General features: G+C 35.5%; 1 protein-coding gene across 8 annotated transcripts in view; it reads left to right on the top strand.

Moving 5' to 3' along the window:
- Window positions 1–12169, top strand: part of DMD (dystrophin) — a 1178400-nt gene that overhangs the window by 281081 nt on the left and 885150 nt on the right. For all 8 annotated transcript variants that reach the window (XM_010394528.4, XM_019282745.3, XM_039551931.1 and 5 more), the window contains exon 2: window positions 4283–4344. In XM_010394528.4, coding sequence (XP_010392830.2) covers window positions 4283–4344 — 62 coding nt within the window. The remainder of the gene's footprint in view (window positions 1–4282; window positions 4345–12169) is intronic.

Below are 12169 nucleotides of genomic sequence, written 5' to 3'. Positions count from 1 at the left end.
TCCCACAGTTGGGATGAAACTGCTCGCTGAAGGTTGCGTGAAATCTTCCATCACACAACTGAGCCTCCCATCACTGCCTGTGTCTGAGTGATTCAAACACTCTACAAATGTCACATCTTTATTGACACGAAAATGACAATGATTGTTTGTTTGTTTGTTTAAAGTTGAACTTTATAATCCGAGGATGTGGCTCATTTCCCGTACTCCTCAGGTACCAGTACACTTTTGTTGAATGCCTTCTATTTTTAAAAATCGGGCTGTACTTCCCCTAGAGGAGAATTTTCTAAGTCACTTGCATTGGAAAACACTACTCAGATCTGTGGAAGGCAGAACATGCAGTCTTGATGTGGTAGTCTCTAGGAAGAGACTCTGTGGAGTCTCCATCCTTGGAGACAATAAAAAAAACACACTCCACATGGTCCTGTAAAATCTGCTCTAGGTGACCCTGCTTGACTGGGGCAGTCGGACCAGATGATGTCCTTACAGCTTCAGCCATTCTGTGAGTTAGTGAAAGAAATATTTATTCAGGTGTGTCAAGAGTTGAGAGGTTGAAGGTCCTCTAGAAAAAAAGGGAAGGATGCCCCAAAGTGTTCAAGTTTCCTTCTCACTGCTACATGTCTTCTGTGGGGAAGTGGCTTTTATGATATAAATGGAATGATGTAGTGACATATATAGTGTATGTTTCTGAACCTTGGTTCATTTTACAATCTCTTGGTATTTGTCAGCTCAAATTGTTTAAAATTATTACTTTTTAGTGACTTGTTAACACTGCTCTATGCTTTCAGAATAGTATCTAGAGTATACCAGGTATTTAAAATGGTTTTTTCCTGTTGCCATTTTTTATTTAATATGTTTGGTGGTATTTGAGCAGATAGGGTGTTGTGGAAAAATAAGTGTAGTAAAAAGTGTAGTAAGAGATGACAAAATCTTGGAGTTTTTCTTGTGGAAAATAGAAATTTGCATTGGAGTGGTAGGTGGCAAACATGAGCTATTAAGTATCTAGGAAAGTGGTATGGTGACCACTTGCCATTAAAAATAGCATCTTTGCTCTGTTGAATCATGATTGTTCCCAAGCATCCTTCAGTGTGCCACTTGTCTCTATTAGCCTTGCTGCCTGATTAAGTGTCAGAACTGTCCTTTGTCAGATGATTAGCTTCATTAATACTGCACTTTCTTTCTGGGTCATAATTTATTATGAAGCCTAACCTGGAATAATACTTCAAAAGTCAAATGTGCAGTTAACTAATATGAGAGGTTTGCATTCACAGCTGCAAAGCTGGATGCTCATCATCAGAGCACATTTGTAGTTAGAGCAAGATCTGTTCAGTGGTACTAGAGGCTGTCGGGCATGAAAATCAGGGAAATCTTACTGCTCAGTATCTCTGTTTTCTGGAAGGCTTTTTGTAGACCTCAGAGTCTGAGTTGATAACCTACAGAAAATGAGGTTAAACCTATTCCACTCAATGTCCATCAATTTGAGGAAAGCATTTTTGCTGTGGGAAGCGATCCCATTGTTACTGCGATAAAGGGATTCAGGATCCATGTAGTGTTTCATGTTTAAATCTAACCTGAGGAGAAACAGTACACTATTCTGCAGTTCTTTCTGCTTGAAAGAAAGGAAATAAACATACCATATTACTCTTGAATTAGTGAAGGAATTACCTGCCTGGCCATTTGATTATTCTTGTCTCACAGTAAAAGCACCTGCAAGGACATTCACTGGCTCACTGCTGAAGGATCTCTTATAAACACAGCATTATGAAAGTGGCACAGGAGTGTTCTTGGCACGTTTCTGCAGCACCTAGATAAATGTCATTCAGCTTCCACATCTAGCATTCAATCCATAAATCTGGGCTAAGAGAACATCTCTTTTGAAAAGATCATGTTTACAGTGGGGAAATCATGCCTTGCATAACCAAAAGATTGATTCTTTTTTAGGTTAGGAGGCTGTCACTAACAAATTGTTGTGGTATAAACTTGTCAGAGCAAGTACCTAGAGATAAAAGTGCTTGCAATGATTTCTATATGAAGATAACAGCAGTGGAATAGATTTGTAGCAGAGCATTGCCTGAACTTTGAATAACTTTCAAACATTTAAATTATGGGATTGACTCTCATTTTTCTCAGGAGACCCTGATTTTTATTAGCACAGTGGACATGAATTAACTGGTGACTAGCAGTTGAATCACTCGCAACTTTTCACACAATCTTTGTGAAAAAAACCCAACCAAACAAAACCAAACAACCCACTCTGTTACTACATATGCTATTACAGCTGCCTCGGCTGGAAAAGCAGAACTTTGAACAGTTTGAAGACGTGTTTTTGTCTATTTCCTTGTCCCTGATAAATATCACATAATATTGTTTGTGCAGTTTGAAAAAGGTGGTTTCGCCTCTTTTTACTTTTCCTTGCTAAATGCCAAATTATTCTTTGAATCCATTTGCATTTGGCAGTTTTAGCAGAGATGATTAAACATAAGCAGCTATTTATGTGTAATATTTTATATGAAGTTGCTGAAGAAGTTTGTAATAAAACATCAGATTGAATATTTGTCTTCCACCAAGAAAATGTATCTTTCTTCTCTCATCTTCTGTGTACTGCATGTGGCTGGAATGAAACAATTCATATAATAAACAACTTACAGTCAACACAGAGGGAAGTGTTGCTTGTGGGAAAAAAGAACATTTTTAGCATCATGTATAACCAAAAGCATGCAACTTCTTCACATGCTGTTGCTTTTAGATGAGTCTCAACTATTCAAGTATTACTTTCAGCTAAAGGATGAAGCTGACAGCGTTATTTGGGATAGAGAGCAGTAGAAGTCTAGGAAGTTTATTGTAGCAAATACTCATATATATATTAGTGGCAGAGTGTATATAATGCATTACTTCTATGGCAAGTTTCCAGTTGTACTATTGTGTTGTCATTCTTTTTTCGCTCAAGATCATCTGAACACAATTAGAATAAGCTCCTTCTTGTATGCAGTAGTTCTTTGTAATGAAATAGTAACTTTGCAAACTCTAGTATTTTTTCATAAGTATCTTGTATCTTTGAAACTGGAAAACATTCTGTTGGGAAAGGTATTTTTAACATTACTGAGCTGAGGTTTTAAGAACAAGAGATATATTTGTGTCAAAAAGATTTGCCTTGTCTTGGCTCCTTGGACAGGTGGAGGGAGGGAAAGCAAAGTACATTATTAATGCCATGCATTCCTCTTCTAGCTCATCTATACCTGCCTTTCAAATTTGGCTGAATCCATTAACATTATTAATTGCTGAACATTTCAGAAGGGAATTTAATATCCCTTTTTATTTAAGAAGTGCAGAGAATTTTACTGCAAACCAAAAGGCTGCATTGAGTGAACTTTATTCTACTGTAAGCATTCTGCACCCTTTTTCACATATGCCCTTCAGTTCTAGTTGGGGTTGATTTTGTTTTGCCAAGAAAAGTCTGTCTTTTATATTTCAGGGATGATGCCTAATAGATCTTTTTGAGCAAATGCTTACAAAGTTCTAGTTTGAAATACTTTTTTTCTCTTTCAACCTATATAAAATACATCAGAATTGTACTTTTGTTTGTCCAGTTCCATTCAACATCAAGACTACTTATAACTTAGATACAGGAATCAAGGCCTAAGATAAATCATCTCCCTCTATAAAGATTTCATGCTAAAGAATAGAAAAAGAATTTCATGTATGGCTGAACAAATATGTGTGTGGGGTTTTTTTTCTTTTTCCACTGGAGGAAAAATATATAACAATTTGTGACAGGTAAATAGTTGCAAGTTAGAAAAGGCATAAGGTACATCAGGAGCTGCCAGTGTAGAACTATTATTGGGGTCCAGAAGATTTTACTTCCTCAAGGAATTTGAGGAGGTGGATATAATGTTATTTCAAGTACTTTTCTAGAAATGCTGTAGAAGAGTTTCCTGATGCCAAAACCATCTGATGACATGTTTGGGTATTTTTATACCTATATGAAATTAAAAATTAGAAGGGGATGTTTCAGATCCTACTTCAACATGTTCTCTTCCAGAAGAAAAGAAACCACAGGATAGGTCAGTTGAACTAGGGATATAGACCATGACTATGAAGGGGACCTGTAGACCGTCAAAATGTGTTGTTGTAATTGTCAAAGACAGAATACATCCAAACAGATTTCCTGGCTGTGTTTGAAGTATTATTAAAAGCTTTAGAATAAACCAAGACTGAAACATTAATCAATAATGCATTATTTTGTTGAATAATTCTAATGAAGTGCTTTTTTTTTTTCCTCTGGCAGATGAACGGGAAGATGTTCAAAAGAAAACTTTCACAAAATGGATAAATGCACAGTTTGCTAAGGTAATTTATTTATTTATTGACCAAAATATCTTTTGTGTATTTAAAAAAACAACCCTAAAGAAACCTGATATTCCTACACTTAGTTTTGAGGCTTAGTTTTCAAGATAACAGTTGTAAGTCTCAGATATTGCTGAATGCAGTTGACTGATTTATTAGAAAAAAATGTTCAAGCTCTATTCCTTTGATTTCAGCAGTGATTGAAATGTAAGAAGCCGTCCTTCTCTCAAAATGTTCTCTGTCTCACCCTACTTTGCCTGTTCTCAACTAGTGATGCATCTGTATTACTCTTTGTTGGATTCCTTTGTTATGCTTCTAATATATGAAGGAGTTTCCTCTATTAGACTTGTCTTTTCTTGTTTCTAATTGCAATTGCATCCTTAATAAAACTGGATGAATTGGAGAAGAGCAAGGTCAGAGAGAAGAGGTGTGATCCAGTTAACAAATTATGAAAGTCAATTATAACATGTTTTGAAATAGTTATTTTTGAGAATGGTAGATCATAAATGGAGTGGAAAAAAAAGACCAAATAACTAATTTATTTAAAGCATGCCCTTCTGGCAGTATATAAAGATTTTATTTTTAATACTCAGAAAAATTCTGCTTGAACTATTAATTTGCTGAAACTTTTTTCTTTAATTCCTGGAGGATAATTACTCAAGTGTATTTGCCAGTAATAAAACAAATCAATCCCACCATTTGTCATTTTACTAGGCAATAGACAGTAATGAAATAGTAGCTGTGATGTATCTTCTGTTTAGTCTGGCTTTTGATTGTGTCCCATCTGATTTTACTCATTAAAAAAGGGGAGTAAGATAATCTGGATACAACCACCATAGTGTTGAAAAACATGCTCAGCAGTGGTTTAGTCCATCATGGAGTCCCACAGGGCTTTTCCATGGTCTAGAGCATTTTCTTATACTGATTCAAGTGATTTATACAGCACCCATTTGTGCTCGGCATCTTTACAGCAGAGATGTCCAGCAATTTGGAGGACTGGATGAGGATGAAATACAGTCTTGAACAAATGATGAATTACAAGACAACTGTGAAATATTATGTTTAGGACAGCAGTAAAACATATGCATACAGAAGAGGGGGGATAGCTGGGCTGGCAATAATAAGCCCAGGGAAAGCTCTGGGAACTGTCTGGAATCACAAACAGAATGAATCCACAACATGGTACTATTGCAGAAAAAAAAAAAAATAAAGAAGGGCAACTTTTATATGGCTCTGATAATGGAAGTGGTTCACAGAAAGTGAAATATGTAATTATTTTCTTTTTCGTGGAAATAGTGAGATTTTAGTTTGAGTAATTTGTAATCTTGCTTTTCCATGTATGAATAAGTAGCCCCAGCAACAATCATTTGATACAGCCTAATTTAAAATGTATTACCAGTTAGGCCTTTTTATGGTCACAGAAATCGTTGTGGAAAATTAAGAGTAACTGTTTTGCATCTATATCTAAATAAAATGCAATGCTCCTAAAGCATTATTTTCTCAGAAATTATTGTTTTATGGAATAGCAAAGCTTGCAGTTACTGAGGAAACTTGGACCAAGTCTGCAGAAGAATAACAAGAATTATGAAGGGTTTAGGAAATACCTATCAACAGATGCTTTTAATGTTAGGTTTGAATTGTTAATCTGAATGATCTAAAGGCCTTTCCTCCAATTCCAGTTCTACTTTAATGGTGCTTTAGCTACTTTTTACTTGAGTTTTATAACAGTATTTTTAGTTGCATGTGAAAATGCATTTGTAGACATATATTTGTAAAAGTACTAGTCTCCCTCTCCTTCATTTGGGCTCTGAGAAAAACCTCCTAAACATTATTTAAGTTTTTATTTGCCTGAAGCATGACCTGGGTTTTTTTGGATGGGGTCTGATTTCAGCTATCAAAAAACTCTTGATCTTTAAATCTTGAAGAAATTACTTCTTTCTGGGGATTTTAGGGCAGATATACAGGAGGTCTTGCTGTCCCAGGACAGTCTTTCTCCCTCTTCTAACAGCTCAGAGATGTGGTCTTCAAAACATGAAAGTGGATCTCCTTGTGAAACCTACAGTATGTCCCTCTTCTTCTCCTGATTTGTTTGAGGTGGTTCAAATCCATCTCTGTTTCTAGCTGTGGAATTGATTTCAGTTAACAGGCTACTCCTTGTTAGTGATTTCTCATCATTGTCAGCTTTGTAAAAGTGCTAAATGAATTACTTTGATTGTAGAATTGGTTTTTATTCAATCCTGTGTAGTTCTAGAGGTGCTGGTTTGAGCAGATTAGCCTACAGGGTTGGAATTAAGACAGAGAAATATATTACATCATTCATTTCTCTTATTTGTGAATAGTGAAATCTAGGTCACTAATTAACTGTAAAATAGTTAGGATTAAATGAAATCATGTTAGATAATTCTCACCCATCCACCACCTTCCATATATTAAAAAAACCCCATATTTATACAGTCAAAATAAAAGCTTAGTTCTAAATATTCTAAATCTTCATTTTTGTTGGGTGTATAGTGCATTTCTCCCCAAAGAGTTGCATTACTTTCCTAAAAATTCAATGTTTAGAGCAGCTGTGTCTCAGTGTATTTATTCATAAACTAAGCTTTCAAAACACTCAGATTTGCAAGTTGTTTCACATGACCTGTGATGTAAATACAAATAATGCTTTTAAATGGGAGCGGTTGTAAAGAATTGAAAAATAATTTTCTAATTTATGTGTCACCAGCATAGCTTGAGGACCCACAAGTAATTTTTACCTGTGGGGGAAGAGAGTTGTCCTTTCTCTGGCCATGCCCACAGTTACATTTCAGCTGGATCATGTGTACCTACTTTAGACTCCGATGTCTCCAGTTTAGCAGTGAACTGTGCTACCTCTTAGCTGTGGAGTCAAGTCCCTAACATGAAATCCATAACAAAGTTTCAGCCACACAATCTTGACAGTTTTCTGTCTGTGATGTGTAGAACCTAAAACCTCTGGAGTGCTACCAAGAAGTCTGTGAAAGGGTATCTAGGAAAAGATAGCAGAAATATCAGGAATATTTCAGTTGCTATAGGTGAGGCTGTGTCTCACTTCAGACTTTTTTTGGTGAGTTGAGTAGGCGCTTTAAATGGAAAAAGTGGGGAAAATACATTTTGCAGGTCCCTCTTACAGATGCTCAAAAGCCCAGGTTTCTCTCTAATTCTTACTTTTTTTACTAGCCAGAAAATGGATTATGCAAAGTCTGGGCCTTGAAAATTAAAGTATGTGACACATCTATAAGAAAATCATCAAAGTTCCAGTAGGAAAGGCCAAAAGTTGGCTTTAATGTTTGTGAGATAGAACAGTAAATTCAAAGTATAAGAGAAATGGGAGAAGGTAATCCAAGAGACCTCTCTTTTCCCCGTTGTAATCATAGACATAGGGTGTGACTTTCTTTAGTGATACCTTCTTGGTTTACCGTCTAAATGGTATGCAATATGTTGAAACTTAAAGCAATTTTTAAAATGTGGAACATAATAATTTAACATCATTTAATTCAGAAAGAACTTTTCTTTGTCCTCGGATGAAGTTTATTTATAAAATAACGAAGTTCTGCAGGCTGTATGTAATGATATTAAAGGAAAGTATTATAACCTAGTTTTTAATAATAGAACTGTAATTAGAGCTCTCACAGAGATATGTCTAGTCCTGGGTATGACAGCTTTTGCTCAGATACCAACTTTTAAAAATTGATATAACTGAAACCTGAACTGTGTGATTTGAGAGAATGCAAATCTGTCACAGTCCTGCAAGTTTATCAGCTCTCTGCTGCAACTTTGAAACAGACACAAAAATCACCTTAACAGTGCCTGTACCCCATTGTAAACGATTTTCTGTTGCCTCACTGGTTGAACATTTTGACTCATTCATTGAATAATAGGCTTCAAAACAGAAAGTGCTACTGAAGATGGAAATACTCTTTACTTGCATATAGGAAAGAGCTTGTATATGCTAATTAATTCTATGAGGAAAACATGAAAATTCCATCACAAAAAAAAAAAAAAAAAAAAAGTAAAAAATCAAAAAGCGACACCCAGCCCTAAAAAGGAAAGGGTAAATTCCTATGACAAAAGAAATATGGACATTTTTTTTGTTCCCTCATTATAGAGAGAGTGTCTCAAATTACTGACAATTTTAATGTCAGCAGTAGAAGTATCTGTTACTAGTACAGAGAAGGACATGTTCTAATAACTGGAAGTTTTGGCAGCTTGAATTTCAGGGTATACCCTTATGGCTAGCTGGAGGTCAAAGCTTAACCTATAAGTGGGTTTCATGAAAGAATGTTAATTTGTGAAGGAGCTTTCAATGTTTTAGTCTGTGATATCAAATAACAGATGTTCATAAGATCACTTGCAAATTCAGAGGTTTATGTATATTTCCCATATTTCTGCAAAAAAAGAAAAAAAGATAATTCCACCACATAGTCAAAGACACTATAGATGACAGTAGACTTTTTCATGTAAACACTGTAATTATTAATCTCCAACTGCATAGGAACAAGTGTCAGAATATAAAAAATGTTAAATTTGGGGAGGAAAAAAAGTGGGTAATTTTTTATGGTTTCTTTACCTCATGCTTGGATTTTCTTCCCTTTTGTTTTGATGAATCAGAATATGAAAATAGATGAAAGGATACCAAATATTACATTACTTAGCTTTTACCAAGATCATTTGGTAGTTCTCCTTTAAGTGGAGAATTTAAGTTGTGAAAAATGGCACCTTTTTATGGGCAGATGGAAATATTAGGAGGTAGTTATATGTGTGGTGACTGTGGAATTAGATTCCATTCTTGTGTGATCATGTGAAGAAACACTGTCATGATGCAACCTGTGCCAAAGAAAGTAAGGTTGACAGCTTCATTTAGAATATGTGTGGCTAGTAGAACAGCAGTCAGCAAAATTAAATACACCTTTACTAATTAAATTGTTTTGAAAAGCACCTAAATTGTTCAATGGAGTGGTCTATGCAGGGATAAAGGGAACACACAAGAGAGCATTGCTTACAACTTTACTCAAACTACACAGCAGTTAAAATAATTTAATTATTCAGGGTTTGTGTATGACATATTATGGGATGTGTGGCAATGATCTCAGTTCTTTTCACCTTCTTGAGATCATGGGCAACCTGAAATTATTCAAGACTCTTTAGTGGTCTCTTGTGATTGTAGGTTAAGTGCCTTCTGCATATCAGACAACAGGAATGGCTGACACACATGAACTGTTTACTGGTCTTTTGAGGAAGCGTGTCAGATAGTTGAGGTCCAGAGAGAGAGCACTGCAATAAGTCTGGCATTCAATAGAGAAATTTGCAGTGCTGCATTTGCTGACACAGTCGCTCAGTTTTCCATGCTATCACTCACAATGACTTCAAATTAAAATAATTTTTAAAAGCGACTCATGAAAAGGTGATTTCAGTGTGAAGACTCTGGGATGGGAGTAATTGGGTGAAATTCTGTGGAGAAGACAAAAATAGTCTCATTTGGCAACACTGGTTAAGATTCTGCTTCTATGGAAATGTGTTTACCCCTGTGAATAATCTGTGTCTTTAGCCATATTTCTGGACAACAGTTAATAACCAAGAAGAGGAGCTGAAGGGAGGGATGGAGGCTGGCAACAAATCAGAAAAACACAGATTAAAATGTTCAATATTAGCTCTCTCCAGACTGCTTTCCTGACAGCTAACCTAAATGTCAAATGAAGACAGCTGCTTAGATGAGTGGGTGACTGGTAGGAAAATTAGAATTAAATCCTATACTTTGAGGTTCTGATCAGTGTGCTCAAGCTTCACTGATGTCTGCTGGTATGTTTTTTTTTCTAAAATCAGAGCAGTAGTTGCCTATGCCTTTCTATGAGACCAGAAAGGATCCCTAGTTGTTTCAGGTAATAAAAACTATCAGTAGGGTGTGCTGGTGTTGTAGGGTTTCTGTTTCAGAATTCAGTTCCAGAGAGTACATCAGCACTGGCTTTGCAGGACAGAACTTAAATATTGCTGTAGACAAGTTCAGAGAAGTTCATTTGGATAGCTGTGGTGCTTTAGCCACTTACAGAGAATTTAGTGCCTGCACAAAAGCCTGCTGGAGAAACACAATAAATAAAAGTTTGCTGAGCTCCATGTTGCTACTAGATCATTAGAGTTCTGCTGAATTTCACCAGAAAGAAATCCGTGCTCTGTTCATCTAAGGAGCACCTAATTTGGAGATAAATATAAAGGAGGATCACATATCACATATAAGAACATTAATTCCAGGGCAAAGAAAAAGATGGACTGTTAGTAAAATTTTGAAATTGTGTCTGTGCTAAAACTCCTATGAGTTCTTTAAAGTTCACGTGTTAAAAGTGAGTATGGTAGATAATAGCTGAGTTCATTGATTAGACATGGATAATACCTTGTGAGCAGCCTCAGAATTTATTTTTTCTTCTGAAAGAAAACTCTCAGAAAACCTGATAGATTTAAAATGGTATAATTTATGATAAATCTGTAAAAAAAATATTTTTAGGTGTTATTTGTTGTTGGTTAGATACCATGATTGATATTTGTCCATCCTAGATACCTAAGCATTCTGTTTGATTGCCAGCCTAAGTACTACAGTAAAAGTGAGAAAGAACAGCTTCCTAATGTGGGAGCCAAATGACTTTTTTCTGCTACAGTGTGGCAAATAACCAGAACTCTCATTGAAGATTAATAGTTCTTAACTTTGAGTTGCAGCTCTGTGTGATCAACACTACCCTTGGGACACATCCTGTTTTAAAATACTAGGCTTTCTTGTGCCAGTAACCTTTCTATAATACATCTTGCAAGAACACACCAAAGGCCCATCATGTCCATTCTGTATCATTAAATTAAAAGCTTTTGAAGCCAAATGATGTTTAAACCTGGTGTAGAAAACACACTTGCATTGCTAAGGCTTAAGAGATTTTTATTTTTTGGATATCTCCAGAATACATAAGGAAGTATCAGGCAATACACATGCTCAGAATTATTTGCATTGAGATATATATATATATAAATATATATAAAATAAGCTATTATTGCTCTATATTCTGTGTTTTTCTTATGATGCAGTAAAATGGGATTCTAGCTGTGTGAATATTTATTATGCTTCAATTAAATTTCCTTTGGAATGAAATATAACTTAAAAGGTATTTTCACTGTAATTTTTAAGGTAATATCAGTGGCAATATTGCTACTTATTTTACTTAGAATTTCATTTTGGAACCTGTACTATCTATTAATATATATTTTATAGGTTTTTTTTTTTGTATGGCCAAGAAAGTTATCATGAACAGAACGTTACTAAGAACTGAAACAGGCACAGTTTAAAGACACAAATATCCTCATGCATTGAATTTTGCATATAGCATCAACACTATATGTGAGCTTTGAGTTTTAGTAACTTGATGACTTTTTATATTTTGTTTACAAAGCAATTTTTCAGCTTACTCTTGAAGTATCTCCCTATATAATCCAGTTATTATTTATAAGTATTTAATTTTGCCCAGTGTAGAGGCCTGAGTGCTGGAGATAGAGATTTTATGCCGTCACTACTGTAAGAACAAGGAACACCAGAAGCTGTGTGGTGTCACAATGCAGCATGTCAAAACCAAAGTCGTGTTTAAGAGGGAGGGCTTCTCTATTTTTCCCGTTCTTGGTAACATCAGAAGCCTGAGCCTCATGACCCACTGTGGCTATCACACAGCTGGAGATCCTTTGCAAATTGTCAGTACAGAAAAGAACCCTTTCACTGAAAACCTAGAAAGGAGAAAAATTGTTTTTGGTTCTGCTTCAAAGTCACAAAGGGACGTGTTCAACATTA

The sequence above is a fragment of the Corvus cornix genome, chromosome 1, assembly GCF_000738735.6.
Source record: "Corvus cornix cornix isolate S_Up_H32 chromosome 1, ASM73873v5, whole genome shotgun sequence".
In the NCBI taxonomy this organism is placed as follows: Eukaryota; Metazoa; Chordata; class Aves; order Passeriformes; family Corvidae; genus Corvus; species Corvus cornix.
This window is presented reverse-complemented; position numbering and strand designations above follow the sequence as displayed.